This window comes from Natrix helvetica (genome assembly GCF_964273705.1).
Source record: "Natrix helvetica genome assembly, chromosome: 15".
NCBI classification, from domain to species: domain Eukaryota; kingdom Metazoa; phylum Chordata; class Lepidosauria; order Squamata; family Natricidae; genus Natrix; species Natrix helvetica.
In genome coordinates, this window is record NC_138565.1 from 7,216,641 (window position 1) to 7,236,279 (window position 19,639).

Here is a 19,639-nt window from a genome sequence, read left to right on the forward strand (position 1 = left end):
TCTCTTTTCCTCACTTACTCACTCTTTCTTTTTTTCTTTCATTCTCTCTCTCTCTTTCTTTCTCTCTCCACCCTCTCTCTTCTCTCTCTCTTTCTCTGTGTCTCTGTCTCTCTTTCTTTCTCTTCCACTCTCTCTGTCTATTTCTCTCTCCGTGTCTCTTTTCCTCTTTCTTTCTTTTTCTCATTCTTTCTCTTTCTCTCTCTCTGTCTCTTTTCCTCACTCACTCACTCTTTCTTTTTTTCTTTCATTCTCTCTGTCTCTTTCTTTCTCTCTGTTTTTTCTCTCTCCACCCTCTCTCTTCTCTCTCTCTCTCTCTGTGTGTCTCTGTCTCTCTTTCTTTCTCTTCCACTCTCTCTGAGGTCTGTAAATGAGGGGAGAAAGCATGCCAAGCAAATTTCAGCCAGGCTGGACTTCGCATCCTGATGGCACCTCCAAAGGAATTGTCGAGATTCTGACCTCTCAGAAAGAATTCTTAAGCAGTCCTGTTTGTGCTTCCTTTATTTGGCAGGACAAGCTGTGTTGGGCTGGGGAATGCATTATTTTGATAAATAAAATTTAGTATGCATAAAGGAAGGGACACTCCATTCCCTACACACACACACACACACACACACGCACGCACGCACACACACACACACGCACACACGCACACACAGAGGCAGACATGATGCTGGACTGGGGGAACTATTATTTTAAAGCAAGAATTAATTCTGTTGTATATTTACTACTCATCAACAATTTACTTTAATGTATTGTCATTGCACCTCGCACAACGAAATTAAATGCCATCTTTCAGTCTACATCATACATAAGAAAAATTTAAAAATAAAACAAAAACACACATCTTTCAATCCTGTTAATCCAACAATTAGCAGAGAAATTACAAAACATCTTAATATAAATGGTTCTTTGTATGAGATACTGACTCTCTCTTCTCCTTTATTTTATTTTCTTCTTATTCTCCTTCTTTCCTTCTTCCCTCCCATAATAGGTTTTGGAAACACAGTTCCAACACATCTTGTTATAAGTGGCTCCATGGTTGAGATTCTGTTCGTTCTTTGTCTCTGTCTGTCTGTCTTTCTTTCTTTCTTTCTTTCTTTCTTTCTTTCTTTCTTTCTTTCTTTCTTTCTTTCTTTTGCTTCGCTTTCTCTCTCCTCTTTCTTTCTTTTTTCTTTCTTTCTCTCCTCTAACTTCTTTTTCTTTCTCTCCCTCTCTATTTCTCTTTCTTTTCTTTCTTTCTCTCCCTCCCTTTTTCTTCCTCTCTTCCTCTCTCTCTCCCTCTTGCTTTCTTTCTTTCTCCTCTTTCCCTCCTTTTTCTTTTTTCTCTCCCTCCACTCTTTCTCCTTTTTCTTTCTTTTTGTTTCTCTTCCACTTTATCTCTCCTCTCTTTATTTTTTCTTTCTCTCTCTCCTCTAACTTCTTTCTTTTTCGTTCTCTCCCTCTCTCTTCCTCTTTCTTCCTCTTTCTTTTCTTTCTTTCTTTCCCTCCCTTTCTTTTTCTTCCCCTCTCTTTCTTTCTTTCTCCTCTTTCCTTTCTTTCTTTTTCTCCCTCCCTCCCTCCATTCTTTCTCTCTCTCTCTTTCCCTCTCTCTTTCTTTCTCCCCCTCCCTCTCTTTCTCTCTTTTCTTTTCTTTTCTTTCTCATCAAAGCCTTCCTTTCTTTCGGCACAATCCTTGAAATTCTGTCACTCTTTCAGAATATCAGAGAAGAGAAGCAGAGCTTATTCTATGCCTTTCCCCTTCCTTAATAATCAAGCATGGCCAGCCATCTGTTCAAAACGCTGGTTTGAAACCAAATTCAGGGATCTGGAAGAGAATAACTCGGATTCTGCTCTCTTTTATTATTTTCCCTGAATGTCTAAAGAGAAGATTTAAAACACCAACCCTCCAGGATTATAAGATGGGGTGAGATATTAAGAAATTCGTTATCAAGAGGCACAACACCTCTGCATATTCAGTCTCGGGAGCAGAAATACTGCCCCAGAATCTTGGGGAGAAGCCCAGTTTTGGGGCAGAACTGAGGATGGTGTTAAACGAATGTGAATTCATCTCATTCCCATTCAAGGCCTGGCAAAGAGTCTTTCAAAGGCGTATTTATGACCACAGACCTTATCTAGCTTGGGAAGCTGCCATGTAAATATTTTCCAAATGAGATGCTGTGCAAGGAAAGGCTGGGCACAGAGTCCCTGAGATTCACGGACAGATCTTCACACTCCTGAAACAAATCTAACGACTGACTGAATTGTTTCCTGCAAAAGCCCCCTCCCCTTTTGCTCCTCTTTTGTTTCCTCTGGGAGGGGCCATTCATTGTCCACCTGTGGCCTTACTCTCAAATCAACCCCTGTTCTTTAGCTGTTCCTTTCGTCTGGCAGCTCTGTGCATGCGCCCACTGGGAACAGGCTCCAGCTGTTCTTCTGCTCCACTGATCTCCGACTCCGAAGGCAGCTGAGAACTGTCAGACTCCAGGACTGGCCCATCTTCCTCCCCAACCTCCTCACTGTCTGACTCTGCTGCCAGCTCTGCTGGCCGTTGGCGGGCCACAACAGATGGTCAACTCCCTCCGGCATAAGACATAGCAGCTTTTGGAAGGAGAAGGAAGAGATGGGGGAAACATCAGCGGATGCTTTCAAGGGATACTTACCCGGACAGTGGACAGCCACTGATGGTAAAGCTTGGCACTCCCTGCGACAAAAGAAGAAGTGAAGTGAGAACTTGTTTGGGTCCTTCTGTCTCCCAGTGTTTATCCAAACACAACCAACAACATGGCATTCCGCCACCTGTTACCCCAACCCATAACCTTAAAACAATTCAGGAGAGAGAGATTGAGGCCTCCTGAAGATGCTTCTCTAAATAAAGGAAGAGAACTATCTTTTTTTAAAGTTACTAGTATTTATTTATAGGGGGAAAATGTCCAGGCCAAACGTAATTTCTAATGTTGGATTTTCCCCCTTACCTAGAGGGAGCTCCCTTGTGGAGTACTGTGAAGCCATGGCAACCCCACTGCACTGTACAGTAGAAGCCATTTTATGGCAGAACAGTAGAAGCCATTGTAAGGCACAACAGGCTGCATCTCAACAGAACACACACCCCGAGGGGTGTTAGGGGTGTCTTACCCCCAGTTTTTTTTCTCCGGAGAGTAAGTTATCTGTGTACCAAGTTTGGTTATTCTGCTTTCAGTGGAATCAGTGCACAATGGTACAGGGAGTCCTCGCCTTACGACCACAATTCAGCCCCAAATTTCCGTTGTTAAGCGAGACATTTGTTCAGCGAATTTTTCCCCGTTTTACGACCTTTCTTGCCTCCATCGTTAAGTGAGCCACTGCAGTGGGTCAGTTAGAAACTCGACTGTTAAGTGAGTCTGACCTCCCCTGGCCACAGTCGTTAAGTGAATCACTTTTCTTGCCAATGGTTGTTAAATGAATCACGGCAGTGGATCAGTTAGTGACCCGGTTGTTAAGTGAATCCAGCTACCCCACTGACTTTGCTTGTCAGAAGGTCGCCAACAGGGGATTGCGTGACCCCGGGACACTGTGACCGTCATAACTCTCAGTCAGTTGCCAAGCTGACCCTGGGGTCACGTGACCGTGGGTATGCTGCAAGGGTCGTAAGTGTGAAAAACGGTCATAACCCGCTCCTTTCAGTGCCGTGGTAACTTCACATGGTCATCTAAATGAATGGTTATAACCCGAGGACTAGCTGTAACAAAAAGAAGTGGTTTCTCATTTGTATTCCCAACCAAGGTTAGTCCTCACCGGCATATTCGCCCAGGTTGATTTCTTCTTCGAAGACGTCACTGAAGCCTTCTCCAGAGTTGAGAAGGTCCAGGCGACCATCGATGAACTTGAGGGGAGAGAAGGAGAAAAGCATTATCTTCTGACACTTGCTCTCTTTCTCCAGGAGGAGAGGACATCTGGGAGCATCTAATGTCTTCTTCTCAGCCAGATGTCTATGGAGGTTCTCCGTCCTCCAGGCTGTGGTTGCCCCAAATGTGCTTTTTCAAAAGGCAACTGGACTTGGTTTTTCCTTGAAGAGGTTTTGCTTCTCATCCGAAAAGCTTCTTCAGTTCTCATCCAAGAAGACTCTTCAGCCAGAACTGAAGAAGCTTCTCGGATGAGAAGCGAAACCTCTTCAAGGAAGAACAAAGCCCAGTTGCTTTCTGAAGATCTGAAGAAGCTTCTTGGACTAGAAACGAAACTTCTTCAAGGTAGAACAAAGTGCAGTTGCCTTCTGAAGAACTGAAGAAGCTTCTCGGATGAGAAGCGAAACCTCTTTAAGGAAGAACAAAGTGCAGTTGCCTTCTGAAGAACTGAAGAAGCTTCTCAGATGAAAGGCAAAACCTCTTCAAGGAAGAACGAAGGCCAGTTGCTTTCTGAAGATCTGAAGAAGCTTCTTGGACTAGAAACGAAACCTCTTCAAGGAAGAACAAAATCCAGTTGCCTTCTAAAGAACTGAAGAAGCTTCTCGGATGAGAAGCAAAACCTCTTCAAGGAAGAACAAAGGCCAGTTGCCTTCTGAAGATCTGAAGAAGCTTCTCGGACGAGAAGCGAAATGTCTTAAAAATGAAATCTAGTTGCCTTTTGAAAAAACACCTTTGGGTCCTTCTGAGCAGGTCCATTGGACCCGAGTCCTTTGTCGTGAAGACCCAGGGAGGGAGGGAGAGAAACAGAGATGGAAAGAGGCATCAACGTCATCTATTATGGAAGACAGAATGGGAAGAACACACAATGCTCTTAAAAATAGCTCATGAGCTTGCTCGGTGGAAGGGAGGAAGAAAAAAAACACACCAACCCACAGAAAACACCTCATTCTGACCCATAAATTACACTAATTAGGGAACAAAGTGGCCAGCCATATTTCACAGCACGTTGCGAAATGGCGATTGTTCTTAATGCACACACACACACACACACACACACACACACACACACTGTACCTGCTTGAAAAGCTGCAGCTGGATGGCATTTTGCAGGAATTGTCTCATGGTGGCCGACCGGTGGAAAATGAAGGTTTCTTCGCAGAAAGTGATGGGCTCTTCCTGGAGAAAAGAAAATAGGGGGACGGGGGGCACAGATTACAGATTAACAGAGTTGGAAGGGACCTTGTAGGTCATCTAGTTCAACCCCCCCCCCCCGATCAAGCAGGAAACCCTAAACTATTTCTGAGAGAGGGCAGTCCAGTCTCTTCTTGGAAGCCTCCAGGGATGAAGCTCCCACAACTTCTGAAGGCAACTTCTGTTCCACTGGTTGATTGTTCTCACTTTCAGAAAATTCCTCCTTATTTCCAGGTTGAATCTCTCCTTGGTCACTTTCCATCCATTATTCCTTGTCTGGCTTTTGGGTGCTTTGAAAAACAGGTTGACCCCTCTCCTCTCTGTAGCCCTTCAAATATTGGAAGACTGCTATCCTGTCTCCCCTGGTCCTTTGCTTCCCTAGACTAGCCATGCCCAGTTCCTGCAACCGTTCATCGTATGTTTTAACCTCCAGTCCCCTCATCATCCTGGTTGCTCTTCTCTGCACTATTTCTACAGTCTCAATATCCTTTACAAATTAACAGAGTTGGAAGGGACCTTGTAGGTCATCTAGTCCAACACCCACCCACCCCACTCAAGCAGGAGACCCTAAACCATTTCTGACAGATGGCAGTCCATTCTCTTCTTGAAAGCTTCCAGGGATGAAGCTCCCACAACTTCTGTTCCATGGGTTGATTGTTCTCACTGTCAGAAAATGCCTCCTTATTTCCAGGTTGAATCTCTCCTTGGTCAGTTTCCATCCATTATTATTCCTTCTCTGGCCTTTGGGTGCTTTGGACAATAGCTTGACCTCCTCCTCTCTGTGGCAGCCCCTCTAATACTGGAACATTGCTCTCCTGTCTCCCCTGGTCCTTCTCTTCACTAGACTAGCCAGGCCCAGTTCCTGTAACCGTTCTTCATATGTTTGAGCCTCCAGTCCCCTCATCATCCTGGTTGCTCTTCTCTGCACTCTTTCTAGAGTTTCAACATCTTTTTATAGTGTGGTGACCACAACTGGATGCAGTATTCTAGATGTGGTCTTACTAAGGCTTCATAAAGTGGTATTAGTAGAGCTTTCATGCAACTGTTGAAAGGACTGTGTTGGATCTTTCAACAGTTCCCAAAAGGCTCCACATCCATTTGAACCACTCAGGTGACCCTGAGGACACAGGGAAACCTCCAAGTGGCCTCAACGACTCTCTAAAAGGATGCAAATGACCAGCTGTCTGCAAAGAATATAAATCCTTCCATTCCCCACCATGCAGTCAGAATTCCCCCAGCAATCTGGGTCCTCATTTTACCGACCTCGGAAGGCTGAGTCAACCTTGAGCCGGTGAGAATTGAACTGCTGAACTGCTGGCAGTGGGCAGTGAGCTGAATTAGCCTGCAATACTGCATTTTAACCACTGCACCAGCATGGCTCTTAGATAAATATAGAGAAGGCAAGTAGGTAGGTAGGTAGGTAGGTAGGTAGGTAGGTAGGTAGGGGGAGAGAGGGTGGGGGGGGGAGAGAGAGAGAGGACTCAGGCTTATATACTGTTCACAGTGCTTTGCAGCTCTCTCTAAGTGGTTTACAAAGTCAGCATCTTGTCCCCAACAATCTGGGTCCTCAGTTGATTGACTTTGGAAGGATGAAAGGCTGAGTCAACCTTGAGAGAGTCAGGATCGAACTGCTGAACTGCTGGCAGTTAGCAGTTAGTAGAATTAGCCTGCAATACTGCATTCTAACCACTGCACCACCGTGCCAGATGATAGATAGATAGATAGATAGATAGATAGATAGATAGATAGATAGATAGATAGATAGATGATAGACAGACATGAATAACATAGATAAAAATAGATAAGAAGATAGATAGATAAGAGAATAGATGGATAGATAGATAGATAGATGATAGATAGATAGATAGATAGATAGATAGATAGATAGATAGATAGATGTTAGATAGATGATAGATGTAGGTAGGTAGGTAGGTAGGTAGGTAGGTAGGTAGGTAGGTAGATAGATAGATAGATAGATAGAAAGATAGATAGATAGATATAGATAGATAATGATAGATAGATATAGATAGATAATGATAGGTAGAAAGATGATAGATATAGAGAGATAGAGAGTTAGATAATGATAGATAGATTATATATATATATATATATATATATATATATATATATATATATATATATATATATATATATATATATATAATCAGCACAAATACAACACACACGCACATATATATATATATATATATATATATATATATATATATAGAGAGAGAGAGAGAGAGAGAGAGAGAGAGAGAGAGAGAGAGAGATATGATAGATATAGAGGATAGAGATATAGATGATATATATATAGACATAGAGAGTTAGATAATGATAGATAGATAGATAGATAGATAGATAGATAGATAGATAGATAGATAGATGATAGAGATAGAGAGATAGAGAGATAATGATAGATAGATAGATGATAGATATAGAGATAGATAATGATAGATAGGTAGATAGATAGATGATAGATATAGAGAGTTAGATAATGATAGATAGATAGATGATAGATATAGAGAGATAGAGATAGAAGATAGATATAGAGAGATAGAGAGATAATGATAGCTAGATGATAGATATAGAGAGATAAAGAGAGAGAGAGAGAGATAAAAGATAGATAGATACATAAATAGATAGATAGATAGCACTTAGACTTATATACCGCTTCACAGTGCTTTTACAGCCCTCTCTAAGCAGTTTACAGAGTCGGCCTCTTGCCCCCAACAATCCGGGTCCTCATTTGACCCACCTCAGAAGGACGGAAGGCTAATTCAACCTTGAGTTGGTCAGGATCGAACTGACAAACTGCTGGCCGTCAGCAGAATTAGCCTGCAATGCTGCATTCCAACCACTGCGCCCCCACAACTCGGTCAAGCAAGTTTATTTCCTTTCCACGTTCAGAGACTCTCCACCGCTCATTGTCCCCCCCCTCTCTCCAAAGCAGGGCCCAAAATCACCCCCGCCCCACAAAAAAACACTACCCTCCAGATGACTCCTGCCGCTCTTCAAGAGCTCAGCCCCGCCTGCATCTCCAGTCGCCTCTGCATATTTTGCAGGTCCTGCCATCCTCCCCCCCCCCGCGAGGGAGATTCCCTGCAAGGGTGCTAATCCCGCGAGGAGCCACGCGAGAGGCCCGCCATCCTTTCGCGGCTCAGTCACAGGCGAAGAGCCACCCCGATGTCTTTCATCCCCCCTCCAGGAGGGAGAAGGCGAGGAGAAGTGATCGTCTAATTAGAGCACGTGATACGGGGAAGCATCTGGCAGAGAGCAGGCCAGTTTACACCGTTTGAGTTGTCGTGGAGACAAGCACATGACCGGCTCAGCACCGCACGTCTGGGGCAGCGGTCCAAGCGCACTCTTCGCGCCTTCTGACAGAGAGCAGATGGGCGACAAGTCGGGAGGCCAAAAGGCACAGAGGAAGGTCCCCCGGCTCTGGGAAACCCTCCGTGGGCACCACCATCCTCTCCGTCTTAGATTTATAGACACACACACACACACACACACACACACACCGCACGGATCTTGTTGTGCCATCCAACACCCACGGGGATCTGTTTCCCCAGCAGACCGGCGCCTGGCCCGCTGCAAGGTCAGGTCTGGATCTCCGACCCTTGTGTGAGTCAGCGTGTGCCCTGTTGTAAGCACCTCTTGGAAGAGCTGATCTTCTCGCTACGCCTCCCCTGTGCCACCGTGTTGTTGAGCAAAGACAGGCAAAAAAGCATGCACCAGTCTCAGAAGACGTGCCCGGAACGTGGCATCTTTTGGAGGAGGAAAAGAAGAGATCGTAGTAATGAATAGAAAACAGACTAGACTAGACTGGACTGGACTAGAACAGAACAGAAGGATAGGATGGAACGGAATGGAACGGAATAGAACAGAACAGAACAGAACAGAACAGAAGGACAGGATGGGACGGAATGGAACGGAATAGAATATTGGAATGAAGAATAGAATAGAATGGAATGGAATGGAATAGAATAGAAGGATAGGATAGGACAGAATGGAATATAATATAATAGAATATTGGAATGAAGAATAGAATGGAATGGAATAGAACAGAACAAAACAGAAGGACAGGATGGGACGGAATGGAATGGAATAGAATATTGGAATGAAGAATAGAATAGAATAGAATAGAATGGAACGGAATAGAATAGAACAGAAGGACAGGATGGGACGGAATGGAATGGAATAGAATATTGGAATGAAGAATAGAATAGAATAGAATAGAATAGAATGGAATGGAATGGAACGGAATAGAATAGGACAGAAGGACAGGATGGGACGGAATGGAATGGAATAGAATATTGGAATGAAGAATAGAATAGAATAGAATAGAATAGAATAGAATAGAATGGAACGGAATAGAATAGGACAGAAGGACAGGATGGGATGGAATGGGATGGAATAGAATATTGGAATGAAGAATAGAATGGAATGGAACAGGAATGGAATGGAATAGAAGAGAAGAGAAGAGTTGGAAGGGACCTTGGAGGTCTTGTAGTCCAGCCCCCTGCTCAAGCAGGAGAACCTATACAATCTCAGATAAGTGGCTGCCCAGTCTCTTCTTAAAAGCCTCCAGTGATGGAGCACCCACAACTTCTGGTGGCAAGCTTTTCCACTGGTTAATTGTCCCCCCTGTTAGGAAGTTTCTCCTTAATTCCAGGTTGCTTCTCTCTTTGATTAGTTTTCATCCATTGTTTCTTGTCCTACCCTCTGCTGCTTTGGAGAATAATTTGAAGCTAGATTCGCTGTTCGACCGTGTTACTAATTGAACAACTTAACAAAAGTGGCAAGCAAAGTCGTAAAATGGGGCAAAAGTCACTTCACAAATGTCTCTTGTAGCAACATCAATGCTGGCCTCCGTTGTGGTCGTACGTTGAGGACTAGCTGTACTGGAAAAAGAAAAGAATAGACGCTTGGCCTGAAATTCCCAGAAGGAGCACCACCTGATGAAGCCACAAAGTTCAGTGCAAACCCTTTAATGCTCTTCCAAGAAAACCCAGGATTCTCTCTACCTTACAATCTCACTTAAAAAAGCATCCCAAGGAATTTTAAGGTGTGGGAAGTACACCGCAAAAAGACAGCACCGAAAGCCTCAGAAAACAGTGCCAAGAAACTCAAGCCAGCCCTTCCCCCTTTAAGAAAGAAGCACCAGCTGAGAGGAAAACTCAGAGCAGCCCTGCTAATGGCTGTTACAAAAGTAACAGAAACACTTAAGTAGAGCCATTAAGATAAGGGGAATCAGACTAAAAAATAAACTCTCCAAGGTAAACTGAAACTCCCTCTTCCTACCCCCTTTTTATTAAATGAATGTTAATTCCTCTCATTCACATCCAGCAAGGCCTGGTGGATAACCTTTCAAAGGTGAAGTTATGACCACAGACCTTATCTAGCTTGGAGAGCTGCCATGTAAATATTTCCCAAATGAGGGGCTGTGCAAGGAAAGACTTGGCACAGAGTCTCTGAGATTTACGGACAGATCTTCACACTCCTGAAATGAACAGGATTAACCCTGAGGACAAGAAAACACAAAGGCCCAGGAACAGGGTTAACCCAGAAAAACAAAACCCAGGGCAATCAGAAACACAACAAAACCCATCAAATTGAGGGAGCTTCAAAGGGGAATTAAAAGGCCAAGATTCACACTCCCCAAACTGCTTGTAAGGCAGGAACGCTGGAGCTGTGTCACTTTTTGCTTTTTGCCTTCCTACATTAAAAGAATTCCACTTTCTCGCAGCTGGCTTCTGCTGTTCTGACCCAGCCTTAAGCAGAAGCAAGAAACAGACTCGTCACAAAAAAAACCCTTTTTATTTATCTCCTGTGAATTAATGACATTCACCCACCGAAAAGTCCAGGCAATAGTCCTTCAAGGAGTTAACTGCCGTAACACACCTTAACATTTCCTTGCGATAATTGCAAGTCCCCCCCTCTGAAAGGCTGCAAATTAAGTCTCTGTGGCACGAAATACGATGAGCAAAGTCTTCAGAAATACGAACTGTTGTCTCCTATGACAACCACTTCCCTTTCCTTCTTTTCATTCCCCAGCCAGGGAGGGAATAGGAAGCAAGGCACAGTTCATGCTTCCTGAGTCGACTCCTTGTCCTCCATTGTTCTCCTCTCCTAACTGCTCTGTGCATACCTGCGGGAACAGGCCCCAGCTGTTCCTCCTCCTCCCTCATCTCACCCTCCAAAGGCAGCTGCCTCTCCGGTGGCTGGGAAATGTTGGATGGCTTTGGATCTATCTGTGCGTCTGACCCAGAGCATTCATAAGAGCCTTCCCCAGGGCCCGGAACTGGCCCAAGTCCCCCCCCCAACCTCCCCATTGTCTGAGTCTTCCGCTAGCTCCACTGGCAGCCGACAGGCCACAACCTCTGCATCCATTTCTTTTTCAGCGTCTGGTATGTCCCAGCTGGGAATAAACTCGGGAAATTTTTCCCAGCAAAGGGTTAATAGTTTCGGTTCATAACAGCCGCAGTAAAAAGCCACAATTCTGGTTAAGCTCTCTTGCCATCTTCACCTGACCGAGAGTCAGATGAGATCCATAATGAAGGGGGCTCAGCATACATCTACCTGGGAGAAGCATCTCTGCCTGCGATTCCGGGGAGGATGCCCCTCTCCATGGAGAGCAGGAGACTCATTAATGAGGCTAATTAGGTGTAAAGGGGAGGGGGGGAAGGGCTTGGCATCAGCTGTAGCTTATCGCAGCTCATCATTAATCTCTGTAATCCTGAGTCCCCAACAGCCGCTGATCCGGCTCTCCTCCATGACTGACTGGCTGGCGTGGCTGGGAAGCTTTGCAAGCTAACACCTGTCTACCTGGCCACGCACCTCACCTCTTGGGTAAGTTTAACCCCACCGCTTCCGGGCACAAGATGATCAGAAGCAGAATTGTGAAAAGGATTGCTATGCCTTACAGGGGAATGAGCAATCTTGATAAGATATGGGAAGGTGGCCTTGGAGATCCAGCAAAAACATAGAGAAGGAGGAGGAGGAGGAGGAGGAGGAGGAGGAGGAGGAGGAGGAGGAGGAGGAGGAGGAGGAGGAGGAGGAGAGGAAGAAGAGATTATGTTGAAGAAGGAAGGAGGAGTAGTAGCTGGAGGAGGAAGAGGAGGAGGTGGCGGAGGAGGAGGGGGAGAAGAAGATATGTTGAAGATGGAAGGAGGAGAAGTAGCTGGAGGAGGAGGAAGAGAAGGAGGAGGAGGAGGGGGGAGAAGAAGATATTATGTTGAAGAAGGAAGGAGGAGAAGTAGCTGGAGGAGGAGGAGGAGGAGGGGGGGGAGAAGAAGATATTATGTTGAAGAAGGAAGGAGGAGAAGTAGCTGGAGGAGGAGGAAGAGAAGAAGAAGGAGGAGGAGGAGGAGGAAGAGGAAAAGAAGAGATTATGTTGAAGAAGGAAGGAGGAGGAGTAGCTGGGGGAGGAGGAAGAGGAGAAGAAAAGAAGGAGGAAGAGGAGGAGGAGGAGAACGAATAGAATCTTCAACTACTTCTTCTCCTTCTCCTCCTCCCCTCTCCTCCTTCTTCACCATCTAATTTTCTTGTCAACAATCTAGAAGTGTTTTATTTTCTTCCATCTTTACATACTTTCTCAGTTTTCTACCCTAACTAAACCTCTTAGGATTTCGGGTGTGTTCTCCCAAAATATTGACCACCTCTGTTTAGGGTTGCCAGGTCAATCAAGACCATCTGAAGGAGCTCATTAATGTCCTGGTAAGCGTCCCCTTTGTCCGTTTTGAGAGCCTCTTTACCCCAGCGACAACTTCATTTATTCGGAGCTCCCGGGATTCAGCCGAAGCGTCCCCACACAGCAAGCTCCGTGCAAGCGGCGCAGACGTCAGACACAAAAAGCAGCCAGAACTTGGTAAACAGAAAGCAAAATTTCAACTTTTCCCTTTTGTTTTCCAGGAAAGAAAAGAGTAATTGGTGACCGCAAAGACTGCTCCAGTCTTTTCCCCCCCTCCTTCCCTTCTAACACCTCTGCAACAAAGCTACGAAAATAGTTTCAGCATTGCAGGGGAGGTGAACTTGTTAACACTTATGCAAGAATCCAGGCGACACGAGACGTTCGTCTAATTCAGACGGAGGGAAAGAAGGACAGTTAGCTCCATGGAGACCGGAATAGTTGATGGCCGAACTCTTTCTTAGGCTTAATCCTCTAAAAAAAGAATGACACTGAGGGCTGGCACCTTGTCAGGCTGGAAGCCTGAAGCCATCAGAAATGCCTGCTGTGGATTTACAAGCTCTTCTCTTTTCCCCATTTGGAAAAAAAAAACCTTCTGGAGTTCTTCTTCCAAACCCATGCCATTCCTAGGGCTTGTTTATTAGGTAAAGGTAAAGGTTCCCCTTGGACGTATGTCCTAGTCATTCCCAACTCTAGGGGGCGGTGCTCGTCCCCGTTTCAAAGCTGAAGAGCCAGTGCTGTCCGAAGACGTCTCCGTGGTCACGTGGCCGGCATGACTAAATTCTGAAGGAACACCCTTTTCTCAAGAAGAGGAACCCTGGTTTCGGAATTATGACTTGTTGTTGTTGTTGTTAGCTGCGAAGTTGTGTCTGATCCATCGCAACCCCATGGACAAAGTTCCTTCAGGCTTTCCTATCCGATACCACCCCCTGGAGTCCATTTAAGCTCATGCCGGCTGCTTCGGTGACTTCATCAAGCCACCTCCTTCTCTGCTGTCCCCTTCTTCCCTTGCCCTCCATCGTTCCCAGCATTGGGCTCTTCTCCAGGGAGTCCTTCCCTCTCCTTAGGTGGCCAAAGTCTTTGAGTTTCCTCTCCAGGATCTGGCCTTCTAAAGAGCAGTCAGGATTGATCTCCTCTAGGACTGACCGGTTGGATGGCCTTGCAGTCCAAGGGACTCAATGCAGGAGTCTTCTCCAGCACCAGAGTTCAAAGGCCTCCATTCTTTGGCCCTCAGCCTTCCTTATGGTCCAACCTTCACAGCCATCCATCGCAACTGGGAAAACCACAGCCTTGACTAGACCCACTTTTGTTGGCAGGGTGATGTCCTTGTTTTTAGGATGCTGTCTATATTTGCCATAGCATTACGACTTAGAGAACGCTATCTGCCTCTTTATAGTGAGCAAAGTCATAGAAAGAAGAAGGCTGAGGTTGAAAGAACCTGGCATTTTCTCTACAGAAACTGAATAAAATGCTCTGATCAGAAGACATCACCTATCCATTGTGAAGATTCATAGAATGGGGACAATGAGCAAGAGGAAGACTATACAGCCTATCTAACGATTCCTTCAAAAGGATCTTGTAGAGATATGCATCTTCTTCTACTTACAGCAGCTTAATCAATAATGACAGAGCAGAGAGCTGGTGGACTAACAGAGGAAGAGCTCCTGACCTAACAGGACTCATTATATGACCTGTCCTACCAGAAGATATTCAGGTTTTTCCCCCCCAGAGTCTTTCTTGCCCTCCCCGATTTGTACAGCTGAAGCTTGTAAGAAACCAGGGGTGAAATGCTAACAGTTCGGGACAATTCACCCAAACCGGTACTTTAAAAAAATACTAAAAAAAGTTTTTTTTAAAGAAAGTTCCGACGATTGCACATCACACAGCCAAAAACGGGGGGTGGGGGCGGCTCCATTTTTGCTCCCTTTTTTTTGCTGCTAGGCAAAAAAATGGGGGGGGGGTGCTGAGAAAGAAAGAAGGAGAGAGAGAGAGAGAAGGGAGAAAGAAAGAGAAAGAAAGGGAGGGAGGGAAAAAGGAGAGGAAGGATGACAAGCCTGGCACTAGATGCAGCTTCAGAGGTTAACCCAGGGCTGGAAGGGATCTGGAGGTAATCTAGTCCAACCCTGCTCCAGCAGGAGATTGTTAAAGTGAGCTTCTGTCTTTTGATCCCCCAGTTACATGGCTACTGTGAAGTTTCCGAAAGATGACCTAATTAATTTACGAGCCTCGAGACAAAGTTCAAAAGAAATCCATTCGTTTATTAGGATCAACATGTTCTTCTGCGGAGCCAAAACTGATTTTTGCTTTATGAACTTTACCCCTGTATCCCCTCCCTTCTGTCTGTGTCACAAATCACATCCACCAACAAGGTGCTGCGGCAGCATTTCACCCGCTAGCTGTAGAAATACGAGACCTGACTCTGGCCAAAAGGTATGCATGGCATTCTCCTCCCTTTCCTCTCTCTTTTGATGTCAACTTGATAATAGTCATGGAAACACTTTACAAGTTGACAGCTACAGAGTCGCAAGACCCCACCAAGCCACACCCACCCAGCCATGCCCTCAGAACCAGTAGTAAAAAAAAATTAGATTTCACCATTGGTCAGAAAGAACACTGCTGAAATTTAGGATTTATGGAGCCCGCCAGAAGAATGAAGGATTGGTCAACCTCTGCTTCTTCAGAATGAACGATGGGTTTGAGTTAAAGAACCACAAGCGGTAGTCATGTCCAGGGCTCATGGAAGAGAATTGATATAGCCACCCCACTTTATGGAAGAATAAAGGGGAGCTCCCTAGGGCAGAGGTCAGCAACCTGTGGCTCTGGGGCCGCATGTGGCTCTTTCATTCCTCTGCTGCAGCTCCCTGTTGCCAGTCGGCTCCACAATTGATAGGGCTTTCGGTTAGGACAGGTAGAGCAAAAAGGATGCCACGCTAGGAGGAGACTCTATGGTGGGGGAACCGGACTTCTGGTCAGGAGAGGAAAAAGGACGGTGTGCTAGGAGGAGACTCTATGGTGGGGGAACCGGACTTCTGGTCAGCAGAGGAAAAAGGACGCCATGCTAGGAGGAGACTCTATGGTGGGGGAACCGGACTTCTGGTCAGCAGAGGAAAAAGGACGGTGTGCTAGAAGGAGACTCTATGGTGGGGGAACTGGACTTCTGGTCAGCAGAGGAAAAAGGATGCCGCACTAGGAGAAGACTCTATGATGGGGGAACTGGATTTCTGGTCAGCAGAAGGAAAAAGGACGCCTCACTAGGAGGAGACTCTATGGTGGGGGAACCGGATTTCTGGTCAGCAGAGGAAAAAGGACGCTATGCTAGGAGGAGACTCTATGGTGGGGGAACTGGACTTCTGGTCTGGTTCAGAATTGAACGGGGGGGTTCCAGTTAGGACCTTTGTGGCTCTTTGAGTGTTTAAGGTTGCTGACCCCTGCCCTTGGGAATAGCCCCCCACGTGGGGTGAGGTGGGTTTTTTGTCCACACCTCTAGTCTTGCCTGCGTAAAGCAAGGAGCCATCGTGACTGCTTCTGATTTCTTCTCCTCCGTATCTCAGTAGCAATCATGCCGAAATGTTGAAGCCAAGGAAGCTTTAAGGATGCTGTGTGTGTGTGTGTGTGTCAGCTTATGTCCCTTCTGTTGTTTGCAGGAAATAAAGCCACTTCAAACCGCATCCGTGGTTTATCCGTATTTTTTTAGACTTGTCATCTCCAAAAGTACAAGACTTCCTTTTCAAAACTTTTTTTTTTGGCACCCCTTTCCTCCCTTCATTTTACTGGGTTCTCACACAACAACTCTTCCAGTGAAGAATACTTGCCCTAAGCCATCAGTGGAAGGAAAATCTCCTTTCCATATCTTATCAGCTGTGTGGATTTTGTATTAAAATGGTCCTGTTAGTTGGAGAATCTCTAACTATCCATCCATCCATCCACTATACCATATCTATCTGTCTGTCTATCCATCCATCCATCCACTATCATCTCTCTCTCTCTCTTTCTCTCTCCATCCATCCAACCATCCATCAACTACCATATATCTATCTGTCTGTCTGTCCATTCATCCATCCATCCATCAACTACCATATCTATCTATCTATCTATCTATCTATCTATCTATCTATCTATCTATCTATCTATCATCTATATATCTATCTATCTATCCATCCATCCATCCATCCATCCACTACCATATCTATCTGTCTGTCTGTCTATCCATCCATCCATCCGCCTATGTATCCATCCATCCACTACCATCTCTCTCTCTCTGTGTGTCTGTCTATCCATCCAATCATCTATCCATCTATCTGTCTATCCATCCATCAACTACATAACTATCTATCTATCTATCTATCTATCTATCTATCTATCTATCTATCTATCTATCTATCATCTACCTACCTACCTACCTACCTACCCACCCACCCACCCACCCATCCATCCCTATCTATAGATATAGATCTATAGATAGATGATGTAAATATAGATATACATATAGATAGCTATAGATAGATGTAGATAGAGATTTAGAGATAATAGATATTCCCCAACTAACAGGACCATTTAAATACAAAATCTGCACAGCTGATAACAAAGTTTAAAGCAGAGAAACAAGCACACACACACACACACACGAGTGTTGGAGATATGCAAGAAGGAGACCAGGTGAAGCCTCTGTGATGTGCTAATTGTCCTGCACATAACAACAACAACAACAACAACAGCGATAATAATATGGAGCGAAGACAGCAAGGAGGATCCAATTATCATAAAAAGCATTTATTCCATAATGGTGACTTCAGATGACTCCAGGAATTCCAGCGCTGCCTGGAATTTGAAGCAGCTCTCCAATTGCTCCCTGCATAAATCTCGCGGCGGCTGCACCCGACAGGCGCTTTATTTTAAGAGGAGAGAGAGAGAGAGAGAGAGAGAAAGAGAGAGAGAGAGAGCGCAGTTCCAATTTGCAAAATGCATATTTCACTCCCTGCAAGATCCTGCCAGATCGTTGGGGAAGGGAAAGCAAATTCAATTAGCGTCTTTCCGCCTACCTTCTCCAGCTCAGATGAACGCCGCTCCTTTAAGGAGCACGATTTCACCAATCTGTCAAGCGAGGAGGTATGCCACCTGCACCAGACCTTCCCCAGTGGAAGGTGTCCCCTATCATTAGGCAGCTTGGCGCATCCTTCCCGCCACCTCTGCTTGCGATGGGATGACAATTACGGCACGGCGGAGCCGGAGTCCCAACCGAAGTTGGGGAAAAGGAGTTGTGCAGCGCGTTTCAAGAGCCTTAAGAGAATAACAGAATGAATGGCCTTCTAGTCCAACTCCCGCTCAAGCAGGAAAGCCTATACACCAGTGTAGATGAGCCTTTTCGGCACCAAGTGCCAAAACGGAAGCACGAGAGAGAGAGAGAGAGAGAGAGAGAGAGAGAGAGAGAGAGAGAGAGATGGCGCAGGCACGTCGGTCACTTGGGCTTCTGGTTTCCAGCACTCCCATGCATGTGAAGAGCAGCTGGCCAGAGCACATGCGCACGCCAAAGCCCAGAAGAGGAATGGGCGACGGCTGGTGTGCCTGGAGAGATGGCTCCGTGTGACACTTCCGGCACGCGTGTACTAGGTTCACCATCATGGCTACTGACCAGAAGGAAAAGGAGAAGTCAGAGAAGGAGAAGATGGAGATGGTGATGGAGGAGGAAGATGAAGATTGAGGATTATTAGGCAATGTCTGCCTTCTATAATAATTACAGAAATGAAGCTAAAAGCACATGGAAAGGTTGCCCTCATGCAAAGGACTAAGCCGGCTGTACGCTGGAGGTCAACTGGGGAGCCCTCCCAGCAGAAAGTGCCTTCCTTGGAGCTGTGTGCATACAACACACGCCGTAAAAATGGCACAGATGTTAAAATTCACTGACTTTAACAGGCAAAGTGGGATCCTGTGGAGAGAGAGGTATAAAATCGCGAGGATTAAAGAATTATAACAGTCATTTTAAAGTCAAATTAGCCCCGGGATAAAAGCTGAGAGCACGGTTGTGTTGTTAAACAGAAACCAAGCCCCTGAATGTCTACTGCAGACTTCCAAGGAGCCTCTTGCAATAATCAAACCTCGTACGTTATACAGGATGGATGGACTAAGGTAGCCAGATCTCACCTACCCCCGCGTGGGAAGTGAAGCATTGGGGGAACCATGTTAGGCAGAGAACAGGCTGGTTTTTTGACAAACGTTGTGTTCTTCAGAACATCTTGCTAGCTGTTGTGGCCCGCCAGCTGCCAGTGGAGCTGGTAGCAGACTCGGACAATGAGGAGGGGTTGGGGAGGAGCTTGGCCCAGTCCTGGAGCCTGCGGAAGGCTCGGACACAGAGGGCTCTGTGTCGGATGCAGAGATAGAACCGTCCGATGTTTCCCAGCCACCGGAGAGGCAGTTGCCTTCGGAGGCTGAGATAAGTGAGGAGGAGGAGGAACAGTTGGGGCCTGTTCCAGATGCATGGATGCGCAGAGCTGTTGGGAGAGGTGAACAACGGAGGACAAGGAGCCGACTCAGGAAGCAAAGCACGGGTGGATGCCGAATAGCCCCTCCCTGGCTGGGGAATAAATAGAAGGAAAGGGGAGTGGTGGTCGTAGGAGACAACAGTTCGTATTTCTCTGGGGCAAATTTTATCGATGGTTGGAACAAAAAAGGAAAGACCCAAAATAAGCAATGACTACGATTTACAGAATGGAGATTAGAATGATGTATGAAACTATGAGTGAAAATGTATAAGATGAAAACAAAGCAAACATGGTTGGAATTATGGTATTTTTATATTTGTACAGACCAAATGTAAGTAAGCACGGGGGGTTAGAATGTATAACTTTATATTCTAGTATGTATGGCAAAGACTTTGCCAGGACTGTCTCCAGTGTTTTAATTTGCG

General features: G+C 45.6%; 1 protein-coding gene across 1 annotated transcript in view; it reads right to left on the reverse strand.

Annotated features, from left to right (window-relative positions):
• Window positions 1-19,639, reverse strand: part of DENND1A (DENN domain containing 1A) — a 224,199-nt gene that overhangs the window by 46,411 nt on the left and 158,149 nt on the right. The window contains exons 14-16 of the mRNA XM_081967098.1: window positions 4,932-5,033; window positions 3,751-3,838; window positions 2,640-2,680 (exon numbers count right to left, since the gene is read on the reverse strand). Of these exons, the coding sequence (XP_081823224.1) occupies window positions 2,640-2,680; window positions 3,751-3,838; window positions 4,932-5,033 (231 nt within the window). The remainder of the gene's footprint in view (window positions 1-2,639; window positions 2,681-3,750; window positions 3,839-4,931; window positions 5,034-19,639) is intronic.